Source organism: Nothobranchius furzeri, chromosome 7, assembly GCF_043380555.1.
Source record: "Nothobranchius furzeri strain GRZ-AD chromosome 7, NfurGRZ-RIMD1, whole genome shotgun sequence".
Classification (NCBI taxonomy): Eukaryota; Metazoa; Chordata; class Actinopteri; order Cyprinodontiformes; family Nothobranchiidae; genus Nothobranchius; species Nothobranchius furzeri.
The window spans coordinates 38,460,127-38,477,401 of NC_091747.1; the positions used below are offsets into that span (position 1 = coordinate 38,460,127).

The 17,275-nt window shown below is 41.2% G+C and overlaps 1 protein-coding gene across 3 annotated transcripts in view; it reads right to left on the reverse strand.

Annotated features, from left to right (window-relative positions):
• The window catches only part of LOC107382653 (partitioning defective 3 homolog), a 517,719-nt gene that overhangs the window by 355,708 nt on the left and 144,736 nt on the right, over window positions 1-17,275 (reverse strand). Inside the window, exon 1 of one of the 3 annotated variants that reach the window (XM_070553054.1) lies at window positions 8,402-9,131. The exons of the other annotated variants lie outside the window; for them this stretch is intronic. Coding sequence (XP_070409155.1) covers window positions 8,402-8,683 — 282 coding nt within the window. The 5' untranslated portion in view covers window positions 8,684-9,131. Of the gene's footprint in view, window positions 1-8,401; window positions 9,132-17,275 lie in introns of those variants that run through there. 3 annotated transcript variants of the gene reach the window in all.

Consider the following 17,275-nt stretch of genomic DNA (forward strand, 5'->3'; position numbering starts at 1 on the left):
GATGGATGGAGATATATATATATATATATATATATATATATATATATATATATATATATATATCAATAATTATTTTTAATATAGCCTTTTTCAATACCAAACTTTCAATACCAAACAAAAATGAACTACAATAAAATTACTGGCACACTAAATTCCAATTCTCCTCAATGGGACTTGAACTCGCCAACTGATCTCCCTTACACGACACCAAACGAGGTGCTTTACTTGATTTGGGAGGGGGGAATAAAAGCAGTAAAACAATAAAACTTTGAACATTACAACACAAAGAGAAAATAAATAATGTTACAGCAATTGCGGAATGCCATCTGCGGGATTCGAACCCGCCGCAACGACCAACCAGTAGGTGTCAAACCATGACTAATGAGTGCAAGCCTTGGCGCTCAGGGACACCCATCAGATTGTGAGGCCACAGCACATACGTTTTAGACTGGGTGGGATTCTTATACCCAACAGGAGTCTTCTGCCCGCCTTCTCATTAGAATATGCATAATTTGTGTTTCAGGCACTAGTTAACTAGTGAGCTGCTGCACTCCCACACATGTAAACTGGTGAAATTTCAATTGTTCCACTAGTTAACTAGTGGACAAAAATGGTCAGCTTGTATGTGTTTTTAGATGCAACTAGTTAACTAGTGAGCAAATCCGCACCTCACTAGTTAACTAGTGAGGTGCAGATATGCTCACTAGTTAACTAGTGAGGTACTAGTGAGGTGCAGATATGCTCACTAGTTAACTAGTGAGCATATCTGCACCTCACTAGTTAACTAGTGAGCAAATCCGCACCTCACTAGTTAACTAGTGAGCATATCTGCACCTCACTAGTTAACTAGTGAGCAAATCCGCACCTCACTAGTTAACTAGTGAGCAAATCCGCGCCTCACTAGTTAACTAGTGAGCAAATCCGCACCTCACTAGTTAACTAGTGAGCATATCTGCGCCTCACTAGTTAACTAGTAAGCAAATCCGCACGTCACTAGTTAACTAGTGAGCATATCTGCGCCTCACTAGTTAACTAGTGAGCAAATCCGCACCCTACTAGTTAACTAGTTGGCGTTTTGGGGCCCACTAGTTAACTAGTGAGCATATCTGCACCTTACTAGTTAACTAGTGATGCTTTTTTGCACCTTACTAGTTAACTAGTGGGCGCTTAATGGTGCACTAGTTAACTAGTGAGCAAATCTGCACCTCACTAGTTAACTAGTGAGCATATCCACACCTTACTAGTTAACTTGTGGGCGTTTTGGGGCCCACTAGTGAACTAGTGACACTTATTTTGCACCTCACTAGTTAACTAGTGGACATTTGTACCCTCTCTAATTAACTAGTGAGCAGTTCCGCCTTCACAAGTTTACATGTAAGTGTCACACTGAAGCCACTACTAGTTTACTAGCTGAGGTTCCTCTGGCCAGCATGTTAACTTGTGTGCCGCATGCAAATGTTTGGGGTGGGATTTTGCAAAATTCCGCACTGTGATTGGTTGTCATATTTTATTTTAACATAGTGAGCCAATAGAAAGCCTCAATTTGAGAAATTCTCTGCCTCCTAATTAGAATTCTGTGCAACTAGCTAGCTAGTGTGAATGTAGGCTTGAACTAGTTTACTAGTATACATTTATGTCCTCACTAGTTAACTAGTTTGGACAATGGATGCATCAACTAGGTAACTAGTGAGCCTGCTACAATCAACTAGCTAGCTAGTGAGTCATTAATGGTTCACTAGTTAACTAGTGGCACTGCCCTACTCCAACTACTTAACTAGTTAGGAGTTTTGCCTTCACTAGTGAACATGTGGACACTTTGAACTGTCACTAGTTAACTAGTGAGACACAAAAACCTTCAACTAGCTGACTGGTATGCATTTTAGCCCTTACTAGTTAACTAGTGAGCCATTTTTGTGTCACCTAGTTAACTAGGAAGCCAAAATGTGTTCACTAGTCAACTAGTGGGCATTTCTTCTGTCACTAGTTAACTGGTGTGCACATTTTGGCCATCACTAGTTAACTAGTGAGACACAAAAACCTTCAACTAGCTGACTGGTATGCATTTTGGCCTTTACTAGTTAACTAGTGAGCCATTTTGTGTCACCTAGTTAACTATTGAAGCCAAAATGTGTTCACTAGTTAACTAGTGAACATTTCCGTCTCCCACTAGTTAACTGGTGGGCTCATTTTGACCCTGACTAGTTAACTAGTGAGACACAAATACCTTCAACTAGCTGACTGGTATGCATTTTGGACTTTACTAGTTAACTAATGAGCCATTTTTGTGTCAACTAGTTAACTAGTGAAGGTCAAAATGTGTTCACTAGTTAACTAGCGTGTACAGTTTGACCCTCACTAGTTAACTAGTTGACCTGTTGACAAGATATCAGAATTAATGCTCAAGCGGCTGGCCAAATTGGGCAAAGTTAACAAGTGGGATTTTTACATTCAGTAGTCAGCTAGTACGAGTTTTTGTACCTTACTAGTTGACTAGTAAAAACTAAATGTGTTTTAACTAGTTAACTAGTGGACATTGATCTGTCCACTAGTTAACTAGTGAACACACTGAGCAATACTAGTTAACTAGTAAGATATGAAACATTTTAACTAGTTAACTAGAGAGAATTTAGGCCTTACTAGTTAACTAGTTGACATTTAGGCTGTCACTATTTAACTAGTTGACACAAACATGGCTAACTAGTTAACTAGTGGACAGAAATGGCTTACATGTTCATGACAATTTTGGCTGATATCCTGATATCAGAATAAATGCTCATTTGGCTTGCCCTATGGCAGTGAGAAAATATACAGAGCAAGCAAAGTTTAACCTGATTAGAGACTCATCCCCTTCAAATCCACAAAGGCTCAGTTCTCACCCGCCTTTGAAGTCTTCCTCCAGCGTTCAGGGAGATGAACTCACACATATTAGAGCACCACGTGTGAGCGGCGCTGACTGAAGAGAAAGTTTCTACTGCACCCCCGACAAATCCTCCATGCACATTAGTATCGTATAACATCTGCTCAAATGTGTAATGCAGCCTTATTGTGTTGTAGATTTTCATCATGAACACACAATAACAGTTTCTGTCTGAAGAAGGAAGGTCAGTAAACAGTAGGAGAATAAAAATAGATGACATTTTCTGGAAAGCAGTTAGAGTGGGTGGTATTCAGAATCAAGGTCCAAATCTCATAACTTAATGGGCTAAATAACTAATAACTGACTGAGGGTAATTAACCAAATGACACATGAAAAAAACTGGTCTTGTTCTACAGCCATAAATGGATTCTGATCATTTATCATGCACCACCTTATGTGTGGACACATGTATTCATGTATAGAACTATGTGTATAACTCGTAGTGTTGGAGGTACTTTAGAGTTGGGTGCTAACACAGTTCCTAAGAACGGTTGTGTATTTTTGAATAATCTTAATTAAAGGGATGATCCACTTCAAAATAAAAGTTTGCCATATTCCTGATAGTTAGATAAGTAGGATGAAACAACTTGTAACCAGCCCAGTCAATCCCCTAGTCCAACAGTACTCTTAGCTTTAGCTTAGCATAAAACAATGTCAATGATTGGTACCAACTAGCCTTGAGGGTGAAAAAGTAATTAAAAATTACTCAAAAGTGATTCTAATTCTGCGTGTTGACCTCAATAATCATATTGATTGCAAGTGAAAATAATAAGTAACACAAATAAATCACAGGCATCATTTTAGACTTGGGACTACTTTATGACAAAGCACAGCTGTAAGTTTCCACTGAACGGTTCAATGGCATAACGGCCACAACCACCTTCTTCCATAAACATTGTTTAATGGCAGTTCAATGTGTGCAATGTGTTTAAGGAAGCAGGTGTTTTTGGGCACTGTGTCCTTGAACCTTTCAGTGGAAGCTTACAGCTGTGCTTTGTCAAAAAGTGGCCCCAAGTCTAAAATAGTGCCTGTGATTCATTTGTGTTACTTATTATATTCACCTGCAGTCAATATGATTATTGAGGTCACCAAGCAGATTTAGAATCACAATTGAGTCGTTTTATTGGATTTTTCACCCTCAAAGCTAAAGCTTGGTTTATGCTTGACACATTCACTTTCCGCTTGGTGATGCGGCTCGCGGATGGAACGCGCTTCACAACTCGCAGCGTTTATGGTTCATGCAGCTTGTCTCTGCGGTGAGCCAATATTCTCCCAAACTGAATGGGGCAGCATGGAGCTCGACGGCATGCATCCAACACTACACCATAGTAGAAGTAGAAATTACTGTTTACAACATGGCATTCCAGCATTTTTAACAGCGTCCTCGTCTTTTCCGACAGTGCGAGCTATTTCTCTCCAAGAATTATTAACGACATGTTGATCACGGTGATCTTTGAGAGCTGAATCATACAATGTCTGTATTTACGAACCTCTGCCATACTAGTTCTTGTCAGTCCGCCATGTTTTTCCGCGTCCGCGTGGTTAGAAAATTTTGGGCCGTGCGGAGGCGCGGTGGAGGGGCGTGGTTGTTAAAATGACGCAAAATGACGCAACTTTTCCGCGCGGAGCCGTGCGGATCTCGCGGACGCGTCAAGTATAAACCAACCTTAAATGTTACCATTCACTTACATTGTTTTATGCTAAGCTAAAGCTAAAAGAGTACTGCAGGAGAATGACTGAGCTGGTTACAAATTGTTTTTGCAACTTTTCTAACTACGGGGAATATGGCAACATACCACATTTTACTTTGGGGTGGAATATCCCTTTAATTTTAGTGAGGAAGAATGTGCTTTCTCTAAACTCTTCATCTTCGGTTGATCTAGTTTAGTAGTGCCACCTATGGTTTTGATTAGGTACTACAGGAAATGGAGTACATTTCCATATTTTTTTATTTTTTTTATTTTTTTTTTTACATTTCCATTTCAACAGAAGGTCCTCATTTGTTTCATCACAACACACAACCCATCTTTTGTAATAGCTAGCATAAAACTAATGAAAACATTCTTACAAATGAACCCAGAAAAATCGATGAACCTGTCTGATTTTTTCTAACTTCAAACCACAGCGGTGATGAGAACAGTGGGATGCAACAATGGAAGACTGAGCCTAACCACAGCTGATTCGACACCATGAAGAGTGTTTTTGCTCTGTGCATGCTACAAGCTCACCCTTGGGTCCAGTCTTCAGCGGAAAGTTTGCAGCTCACTGCACAGACCCAGAAAGGAAAAGAAATATGCTTGCAGACAGAAAAATAAACTGCCAGATGTGACACGTTGATCTTCTATCGTTAATCCTGTAAAACCTTTATTAGATGTTAAACCCACATTAGGAAATCGCAGAAATTACACTCAGTTTTAGGGTTTGCAGCAACAGACAGCAACATGTTATAATTTAAGGAAGTTAATGGAAATTAAAAAAACCTTTCCCCCGCTCTAAAGCATTTCATCCTGTTCGTTCCTTTCAATGACATCAAGCTTAGGGCGACTGCAGCAATGCTCACACTAAATCCACAACAGTCAAATCATTTGTTTATGATGTCCTGCAGTGATTTTTATGCCACCTGATATTTATTTAGCTGTCTCCGCTGAGCTGCTGAGGGCACCTTCAGGTGGTGTACCCTCCAAATGGTCCGAAGGGAATCTAATCAGTGCAACGAACCTGCCTCCTCTAACAGTCTTCACCCAGTCTACCTCCACCACCCTGCACACCCAATCTCATAACGTCTCCTCCACCCCTGATTCATATTCAAAACAGTGGTCAGGCAGTCTGTTTGGGGACTGCGCTGACAAACACACACAACAAGAGATTAGTGTTCAAACTCAACCGTAAACACACACAGAATGTTGATAGAAGAAGTCAGTTTGTGCATTAGTGTTCTTGTCTAAAAGTGATGGCTTTAGAAATAAAAATGTCATATTCTACTGAAGCCTTTCAGATGGATGTGCCCTTCAGTCAGTCATTGGTTATGCACAAAGCTAGGTGGAGTAATTAAGCAGCCTGCATCCAGGGACCTGGGCACACTGGGATGGAGAGGGCCAAAGGAAAAAAAAAGGATAGCTTCAAACATTTCAGGCCTCTCTGGTGGAAAGGGATGAGTGGGATAAGCAACAGAAAGAGAAAAAAAAGACAAAACAGGAGGGACAAGTCCTTGTCAAGGCTGCACACCCGCTGCAGTCAGAGTGGATGGAAATCAGGCTGTACCCGTGGCAAGGCCAAAGCCTTCCATTAGGGGAATACATAATTAATCGATTGTTTTTGATGTTTGTAAGGAAGAAATGTTGTGTTTTGACACCAACAACTACCATCTGACAAGACCAATCACTAATAAACCAATACATGTTACTTCTAGGTGGACAGATTTAATCCTCTTAAATAAAACACTTCCAAAACAATCCAGGTTACATTTTGAGACGTTGACATGAGTTCAATGCTTCACGTGTCACGTTTACATGCTGCAGTCTAAACAGCATATAAATCATCTGTATGCATGCATCTGATGCTTAAAAACCTAAAAGAAAAGCATCAAGAAAGAAAGAGCGACTTTCAGTCCATCTGTCAGATTCAGGAAGAAGTTCTTGCCAAATTTGGGTTTTTATTTTAAGCCCAGTCGGCTTTCATCTCCTCACCTGGGATAGCCGTGGGTGCAGAGGCGGGTAGCCTGGGGCCATGGCCCAGCAACACACACTGTTTATCAGCACAAACTACTTAACATGCAGATAGAAGCACTTTGAACTGGATTAAAACAAACTTCAAAATTAATATCTTGGTGTGCTCAGCTGCTGAAGGCTAAACCTTTCCTTGGATTTAATTCCTGTGATATAAATTCAATTTATTTTTCTAATTTGTTTATTCCAATGAAATTCAAGGATGAGGTTTAGTAAAGCATCAGTAAGGTGTTATTTTAATTTCCTCACAAAGCTAATGACACATTTACAAATGCATTAATGACTTTACTAACTGGATATCAACAATATTTATAGGATATTATGACAGTGACTTAAATAAAATGCGCAATATACAAATATTTATGCATACAGAAGGTCAGAAGAACACACTGACTGGTAAGTCCAGGCTTCTGGGTAACAAGGATCATAGCTTCCTGCTAGAGGGTCACTATTAACCATTTGGTATTATCACATGTAGCATTCATCAGCTGAGATGGAGGTTGTTGCATCTTAGCTTAGAGAAACACTTGTTAAAAGTGTTTAGGCTCTTGTAATTAATACATATGCAGTGGTCTCTAGAAGAAATGAATGCCTTGTAAGTGTAGTCTGGGGAAAACCATCTCAGATGCACTTGAATCAGAAAGTCAGCTGGAGGAGAACGTAGCTACAGACAAATTTTATTTCCTGAAATGTAGACATCTCACCTCTGATTGGCTAACAGCAACGTGACTCTACCGCTGACTCTGTTTTCTCTGCAACACTGATGTTTGATCTCCACAAATAACGCAAGCCTGGAGGAGTGCTGCTGTGTGGTGGAGTTGCTAGTGCTAATGATTAGCTTCTACTATCCGAGACGTTCTTTGCTGTTTCCTGGACTCTAAACCAACAACAGCTGTCCCCGTTGTGAGTCAAGATGGGTGAGTCCATGAATGTTAAGTGACAGTGTGACGTAGATGAGTCATGATTTTCTAACCCTAGAGTCTGTTTTCTATCAGAGGCTAATGCAGAAGACAGGTGTAGGGGACTATTTTGATGTCCAGCCTGAATGAGTGACCCATTATAATCAGAAATAATAATAATAATAATTTATTACAGTGTTCCACACCTCTAAACGCTAAAAATAAACTGTACATCACAGTTGTGCAGCTTTTTGCTTCAGATACAATAGAAGATAAAAAAGTACTTTTATTTTTTTATCATCTTATATCATTAATTGTGACTCACTTTTGACTCAGTTTTATTGTTTTAACATTTATTTTCTAATTTCAAACACAAGCTGTACATGATTCACCATGTTAACCATTATCGGACAACGGGGGAACAATGGTGTCGCACAACATAACAGATTAATTAGAAACATGGCTTTGTGCACCGAAGTACATATGTATATATATGTATACATGTGTGTATCTATCTATCTATATCTATCTATCTATCTATCTATCTATCTATCTATCTATCTATCTATCTATCTCTCTCTCTCTCTCTTTATATATATATATATATATATATATATATATATATATATATATATATATATATACACACACTGGGAACAAAAGCCAAAAATGTCACCAGTAGAGAAAAATGTACGTTTCTGGACCAAAAGACCCCAAAAATAGAATCAAAAGACAATCACTAAGAATATGAAAGAAAATATTCAGTCATGTGATGAATAAGCCAAGAAAATTCATCAGTTCAATGACCAACACAGCCAGTTACCTTAATCAACCAAGGAGCTGGTCTGGTACATACTCACACTATCAGTAGCCCCAGCCAGACAGCACTCCAGTGACCCAGTCACCCAGTCAGCTAGAGGAAAAGAGCCAAGTGGAGCCGAACCCCCCACCCACACGTACTGGCACTTGACTGAACAGAGGCCGAGCCAACACCCACGACGCACAGAGATGTGCAACAAGCCAACAAAGCCGGCTCTGTCATTATCTGCCATCTGCAGGCATGAGTGGCCGGAGCCTGGAGGTGAGAGGAAGTGAAGAGGAGGGAGCTGAAGCACTGAGTGAGGATGTTTCCTCTTTTTCATGTGTGCTTGTAGAGAAAAGTAGGCACACAATGTCAAAGCTTCACACTCTCGTTAACACACCGAATGCACTGGAGGTCAGCAAGGAATTGATTTTCTTCCCAAAAGTGAGCACCCGGCTCTGGCTTTGTGAGAGAGAAGTTTAGGAGCAGCGTGAAGAGAGCCACAGCACGCTCAGAGGAGCCCAACAGGCTGAACACCAACATCAGAGTAGAGTCTTGTCCTGTTTTATGATCCTTCACCTGTTACATGTTTTATGTTTTTAGAGTTTTGGTGAGATGGAAACTTTTAAACCAGAGGTATTCAATTCCACGCCTGGAGGGCCGGTATCCAGCACCTTTTTGTTTCAACTCTGCTTCAACACACGTGATTTCCATCAGCAGGTGATTCATCCGCTTCTGCAGAGCCTGATGAGCTGCTGCACAGGTGATTCATCCACTGAATATAATGTGTTGGAGCAGAGAAACCATTAAAACATGCTGGCCCTCGAGACCCAGAATTGAATACCCTTGTTTTAACCCTCCCACTGTCCTAATGGGTGTGACCCCGGGAGGAAAGTTGACCATTGAGCAGGGTTGATGGTTTATCCCTTGAGGTCCACGTGGCAGGGGTGAGGTGGTGCTCACTCCTCACCCCTGCCACGTGGACCTCAAGGGATAAACCATCCATCCTGCTAAATGGTCAACTTTCCTCACGGAGTCACCCATTATTCAGGCAGAATATCAGATATGGTAAAGGCAAAAATCTATCTTAAAAAATCACACCAGCTTGAAAACTGAGCACAGAAACCTCAGAGTGAATGAAACGGACACGGGCTGCTGAGATGTTCAGAGCATCCCGCTGGCTCTCTCTCACCCTGCTGTTTTCTGGCTCTAGCCAAGTGCATCCTCTCGCTGAGCTGTACGCCCCCTCAACAGTGAGGATCCTGTTACAGTGTGTGTGTGTGTGTGTGTGTGTGTGTGTGTGTGTGTGTGTGTGTGTGTGTGTGTGTGTGTGTCTTTTAATAGTCCATTAACTGATAAATTGAAAAAACTGACATCAAAATCGACTGAAATGTAAACCTCGAACTGTTGTCTCAAAACCAGTCCAATTTAAACCAAACAGGTAAATTTAATAGATTTGTTGTAAAATTACATATAACTGAAGAAATATATATGTTTTTTAAAACAGTAACTTTCTGTGGCTCCCTCACCACCCTCCCATCTGTGCACATTTAAGCATTAAAGTCACCCAGACAAAGGCCGTTGTCTTTGCAAGGCAGCTTGTGCCCTCTAGTGCACATCACACTCCAACAAGAATTTTACAAGAACAATGTCCTCCTTTCTGCACCGCAGCGAATAGTTTTCAGTTTCTGTGGAGGGGGTCTAAATCTGCACACAGGCGTGCTCATAATGGCTTTTTTTTTCTTCTTCCAGTTTGTCTCCGGAGATGAGGCCAGTGAATCAATCTGCTTCCAGTTTCTGTTGATATGAAGTTTCAGTTCCAAAAAGGAGGCTTGTTGCTAAACAACAATGAACCCATAACTGGACAGCTGAGGAACTATAAGTACTTTAGTGTTAAATTGCTCAGTAAGTCAAGCAAATGCATCTGTAAGCTCAATGTGGGAAATAGGGATATAGTGCGCCCCACCCTGTGCATAATGGGAGATTACACGATGGAGTGGGGGGGCGTTTGTCTGGGGAGTGCTGCTGAACTCCCGTAACCTCAATTATTCTGCATTAGGCACTGCTATTGATTTCCTGTTGGATCGACTTACTGAGTCCCGAGCATTGGGACGGTGACACGCTGTAGCCTGAGCTGGGAAGGAGCGCTAAGAATGGATGGATGGGAGTCTGTTAGAGGAGAGGTAAAAGAGATACAGATCCACAGGAGGAGGTGTAATTAAAAACAGCACTTATCAAGGCTGTGATAGATGAAGACTTCACAGTTCGTGGGATAGTTAGCGTGTGAGAGCTGGAGGGAATGGGTGAGTCGGAGTAAAGGAAGGCCATGCTGCGTGGAGGCCAGAGCGTTCCCATGACTAGTGAGGGCACAACAATATTTATGTTAGAAAGGAAAACTCTGGCTGTCAGATTTGAGAGGGAAGGCTAATTGTTTCAGGTCATGTAGTGTTATTACTGTAGCTGAGAATTCGGGGGAGTTGAGCTATTGCCTCCAGCGTCCATCAATATGCAAGTCAGTGTAAACAAATAACAGAACCGTACCGCTCACATGGCTGCAAACGCAAGAAACCAAGACCACTCTCTACTTTTTTTTAATATATTTTCCTGTTTATGTCCAAAGCTGCTCACATGTGGGTCCGACTTCCGTTGCACCTATAGCTGCGTGCTCGGACATGGGTCAGGTTCCAAGTTAAACAGATGGGAAGAGTCACATTTCAGCAAGTTCTCCTTGGCCTAACCTTGAGAAGCTGTGCTGGGCTAAACAGAGCACAGATCTGGGCTGAGCTGGTTTGGAGGTTCAAACCAAAGGGGGCAGATTTGAGGACTTTAACCTGACAGAGCAGATGCTACTTCCAGAAAGCAGAGGTGGATTGGTGAAGACAGAGGGGAAACTCTGATAAGATTCAATGTTCAGTTTAATTATAGGTGAATATATATAATTGCTTCACGTATGTGTGCATGCACAATATCTCATGGACAATACAACTAGTTAACCAACACACTGGCTATAACTTAAAGATATAGAAGTAAAGTTATGGCATGATCGGTCGGGTAAGATGCAGGTGAAGGAGCAGGAGGAAGGCAGGTGAACTTAAAAAGGTCTGATAAAAAAACAGAAACCAACACAAACAAGTACTTGTCAGAAAACAGAACAAGAAACCAGATCCCTGCTGGCTAAAACAGGAGGAGGCTCTGACCAGAAGTGAGCAAAATGTGGGAGGTGATTACTGATAGGAAGCAGGTGTGCAGTGGTAACGCTGGAAATCTCAACTGAAGCTGGAAACAAAGGAACGGGGTCTCATTGCGTAGAATCCTTACTAAAACCGTACTTAAGCTCAGCAAAACAATGTACTTACGCCAAGTAGGTTAGTGATCTATCAAACATGGAGTACGCACAGCTGCACGCAATCTCCGCTTCATAAATCAGAAACTAGCTAGAAAGGTTCTCAGCTGCTTTTTGATCACATCCTGCCCTCACCACGCCCACTTACTGCCATAAATAGTCAATGCAAAGTGCCTTGTGGATCTCATGCATATACATAAGCCGGCTGTTGCAGCATTTCACCATTAACGACGGTGACCGCAGATCAAGGAAGCGCTATTTCCCAAGAAAAAATTGAGGTACTTGTGGGTGAGGTGGAAAAATGAATGAAAGTGCTTTTGCAAAACAAATAAGAGAAACTCCACGGAGCGGCACAGCATTACTGAAGCCATCAATGCTGTGGGTTCATCAGAGAGACCTGTGTCAGATATAGAAAAAAATGGTCCAATCTGAGGGTGGAGGCAAAAAAAAAGATGTTTTGCCACCGCCAGAGTGTGTGGCACCTGTGATCTGCCACCAAGAATTGGCAAGAAAATAAAAGATGAAAATCATGCCTTCTGTGTTTGTCCTATAAATGACGTGTGGCAAGGTGGAGAAACAAGGGCCCAGGCTGGATCTGATCCCCAGACTCCCGGGTGAGTGTCACACGCGTACACCAGTCAGCCAAAGGGACCCTCCCCTAGTGGAGGGTCTTGTGGTGCAAGTGATAATGCCACAGGAATTCATAATTTTATCCTCAGCAGCAGCACTGCAGGTGCTCTCTATATCCAAAATATACGTAAGCACGGTCCTTAGTCAACTTAAGGTTGCACACATTTTTCCGCTGTTTTCTTTCATAAATCCCAAAGTTTGCGTGGAAAGTTGCTTATGCAGTTTTCCGACGCGGTTTTGTGCATAAGCAAGCTTGATGAATGAGGCCCCAGGTCATGACTAACTAGTAGAGATGACTTGATCATAACAGATATGATTTATGGTATCCTGTGACATTGCAAATAAAGTATTTTGCTAGATTTTACAACAATTATTTTTAAATTATCATTTCTTAAAATAATATGAATTTAGATTAAAACTGTTACATGAAAAACTGAGAGTGATTTTCAATCCTTTGAGGGATGTTTAACCTTTAATTTGGTAAAACCCGTTTTACTTCAGTAATTTAAAAACATTCATAAATTAATAAAATTTCTTCTGAAATTTCTAATTTCTAATTTATTTATTATTTATTTAACTTGTGTTTTTCAGGAGGATAAACTGCTTGAGATGTAACATCTCGTTTTTATGATAACCAGCATAAAAAATTGCAATCAATTATAAGTACAATTGTGCTGAATTTTGTTACGAACCACTCCCCTCTCAGACAAAAGCATTGCTGCAGGTTTCCAACGCTCTTGCTGCTATGACTGGGGTGTGACTGGAGGTCAGAGGGGGTGTATTTGTGTGGGCTGAGGCGAGGTAGTAAGGGGGGGCAGGAGTTTGGCAGTGAGCTGCTTTCTGTTGGGAATTCTCCACCACCTTCTAATCATCTCTTAATTGGCAGGGCTGATGACAAGCTCAAGCAGGGAAAACACTGATCCTGTTTACGGTCTGCTGTCGATGATTCTTCCTGCGGATCTAAAACAGAGGAGCACCTCTCCGGACCTCAGATGAGCACGTCCGTGTTTCTAAACAGAAAGTGTAGTGCTGAAGCACCTGTGTCCTGATGCTGCCAAACTACACATAGCACCATTTTTTATTTGAGTGTTTTCACAAAACAAATCCATCACTGATGATCTGTAGTGTCTTGTACGTTACTTCCCAATTACAAAGACTTTCTACGTTAATTTGCACATCTTCAGTAAGAACCTTGCAGGCGTTACCTGTCAAGACTTGGCCCTGAGTTTGAAACTCATCAAACGGCTGTGAGAGCAGCAGCCTGGAGTGGAAAACCTTTGGGGTACACAATCACAAAACTTTGGCAGAGCCTGCTGCATACAGAACGAAACCCAGGCTCGCCCACAACTCAAGGTTTCTACAGAACAGCAAAGAGGCTGACGTGGGGCCGTGCGATGACGGGGAACATAAAGAAAAGTAGATAAATAGGTAAAGATCAGCATGGCTCAGTGCAGACACACACACACACACACACACTGAATGGTGAGAATGTAGATCAGGTGATGGATCATGTTGTCAGACCCTGTTGGTGCTCTAGATGAGAGGTTCAGCTCCTCTCCTGTCCACAACCTAAGAATGTGCACTTTCTGCTCTCTTCTGTCCAAATGTTCTCCTTTTTTTTCCATATCCTGTTTTGCTTTTCTTTTATGTTTTTTGTCCTCTCACTCTGAATATTTGTCTTTCACCAATGCAGTTTGAGCTCTGTAGATTTCTTCACTTCTTAAAACAGTTTTGTTGTATTCATCCAAGCATCCCTTGATCATCCATCCATCTATCCATTCTGAAAATGCTACATCCTCACTGAGGTTGTGGGGAGTTGAGGCATTTTCCAGGAGCCAGTGGGCAAAATGCAGGGGACACCCTGGACAGGTCTCCAGTTCAAAGGGACACACAGAGACAAACAACCATCACACACTCAGTCACCCCTATAGTGACACTTTAGAGATTATCTGTCTGGCATGTGTCTTCGGTCTCTCAGAGGAAACCGGGGTACCTGGAGAACACAAGCATGCTTTCAGCACAGAAATGCAACAAAGGCTGGCTTTGAACCAGCAACTTCCTTGCTGAAAGGCAACAGTGCTACGAACTGCACTCCACAATGCTGCTCCAAAATGATACCAGCAATAAAAATGCAAAGTCCCTTCCTCTGAAGGCCACAGATGTCAACATGTTAGCTTAACGTGCAGGTCCTAAATTAGCTTTAGGGAAGTATAAAACAGGTGATGTCTCCTTCCCAAACACAGAGTCAAGCGTTCTGGGCCTGAGCGACTATCCTGTTCTGTATCGCTATCGTGCCAACGCCAGCTGGAGCTTTAGGAGTCAGCAATACTGTACACAGCTGCAAATCCCTTCAAGCCTGCTCAAGCACTCCTTACAAAAGTAGAGCATCCAGCAGGAGCCAAAATGTCAGTTTGTCTACCAGGAGGACAGCTCATCTGCACAGAACTTGGCAGATGGGTGAGGCGAGCATGTCTAGAGGTGTCACGAAAGCCACCCGAGAGCCTAGGCCTCCCCTTCAGCGGGCCGTAAGCTCGGCTTTAGGGGAAGAAAAACAGTCGATTCACTTGTTCCAGGATTTAACTCTAGTTCATTCTTAGCATGAAGCCAAAGAGGAAACCTCCATTCGGGAGTGAAATTGCTTTAATGCTAATAAAAGAAGGTTGTTCACCTGAAAGTTAAGATAACACAAGTTGTGTGGAATAAAATCTCAAAGTCTTACATGGATATATTTAAATTAAATTTTAGCATTTTGGTTGATCGCAAATATCAAAGTTGGAAATAATCTAATGTTCTAACGTGTCTGACACAAATCTCAGAACCGGGTCAGCGTTTTGTTTTTACTTCCATGTTCTGGTGAAGTTTTCTCAGTCCTGCAGGTCACACAGGATTAGATTCAGAGGAGGGACTATTTCATGTTCATGTTGGTTTGAACATCAAGTAAGGAGGTAGGCCTGACGTTTCAGATCATGGAGAACCCACTAAAACCTTGGTACTCTGCATGTTTCTGTTTTAAAACGTTCCTCAGATAAGGAATTAAATTTTTAAAAAGCCAAGTAGTTTTTTTTTTTTTTTACAAAGAATATTGGTTGTACAAAGCAGCTAACCCTAACCCTAACAAGTCTTGAAACAAATTATTAAATTGACCACAAAATTCTACTAATCAAACTGGAGAAATATGGGTTTAGGGGTGTGGAATTGGATTGGATTAGTCAAGTTTAAAACAGTGCAAATAATATATAAGGCAAGGAAAGGGATGCTCCCGATTGAAATAAGTAAATGGTTCTTAGACAGAGAAGGGAGGTATAATTTTAGAGGGAAGTGGAATTTAAAAGTACAAAGAGGAAGAACAACATTGTAAAGGATGGCTACTTCAATAGCGGGCGTTAAATTCTGGAATGAGTTAACAGAAGAAATAAAGGTCAGTAGTGATATAAACCAGTTTAAAATAAAACTCAAAAAAGAAATGTTAAATAAGTATAAGAATGAAGAAAATGCAATTAACCCAGGACAGCATGCAAACTGATGTTTAATCTCTTCTAGCAAATCTAAATATAGTTCTGGTTGAACATGAGAATTATTTTTATTTTTTTGAAGGCGCTGTAAATGTTTTGTTGTTCAAATTTAGATGATGAGGATGTAAACCTGAGGGGGTAGGGCTAAATAAGTATATACTTCTCCCTACTCCTTTTCAAACAACTGCATGGAATGATTTTATGAAATGTTGGTGAATGTATATGTTTGAAATAAAATGAACTGAACTGAAAATGTCTCATTATAATAAAGGTGGTATACCATAACAATGCATAGTACTGTGTTTGGGTGTAGGTGAATGATGTCACGAGAGCAACATTAAGTGTCCTTTGCAACGTTTAATAAGCTTCTCGTGATTTTATAAGTAGTTTTTTTTAGTTTAGACTAAAGATCTTTATTATTTTAAACCACAAATAGGTGAAACTTGTAGGACAAAGAAGAAATGGTGTGTTTCTATGACACATTGAAATGTTCTTTCGAAGGGCCACAAGTGACAACATTATCCAGAACACCTCTGTACAAGACATGGCAGCACCGCAACGTGCTGTTTTATGTGCAACATGCACCGTCCTAATTCGCCTCTCCTCGCTTTGGCTCCTGTTAGCAGTTCTTCAAACCAATTAGCACCTGCAAAGCCATTCAGGTCTTATTCCAAACGGCTGGATGCAATTAGAAGAAGGAAATGTGGACATTTAAACCAGGAAGGGGGATTTAAACAGTGAAGAGGGAATTCTAAATACAGTTGATAAGACCCCAAACTGTGAAGGATTTGTGTTTTTGTTAGTTTTCTAACCAGAAATCAAACTAAAAATACAAAAATTATGTGATATATGTTTGATTAATAAATAATCAAACATAAACAGCAAAAAGATCCATAACACCAGAAATTAAAGGTTTTGATAGATGTTTATAGGTCCCCGTGGGGTAAACTCAGACAGAACTGCAGTCTGGTCCTCAAAGGCCCCGCCTCATCTAGATTAGCACCATGAGGCGCCAGCGCCACTGGCGCCGCCGCTGTGGACTTGGTTCCCGTTCCCAGAGTTGCCCCCTTCAGTAGGTTTGCTTTAGGTGCACGTCACAGCGCTCATTAACACAAACCGCTGCTGCCCTAACTCGCGACCGCCGACCAAGATCTGAAAAAGTGTTTTGGGAATCTTACGGTAGCTGGCGCAGCACGTCTCTTCGTAGCAAAACTTTGAAGACAAAAGCTAAACTTCCAAATATGCAGTAAAGTTTTTATTTTATTTATTTTTTACCTAAAACACATTCCATTCTGTGAGACAAAGCTAAGAACATTCACGTGTTTAGTGCAATTATCCACATATGCAAAGAGTTTGTACTCCTGTGAGTGTTGCCATTCACATGCAGCCCTGCCCTTAAAAAGTGAACCATGGCTGCATTAGATGTAAAAAAATAAACTAACACAAA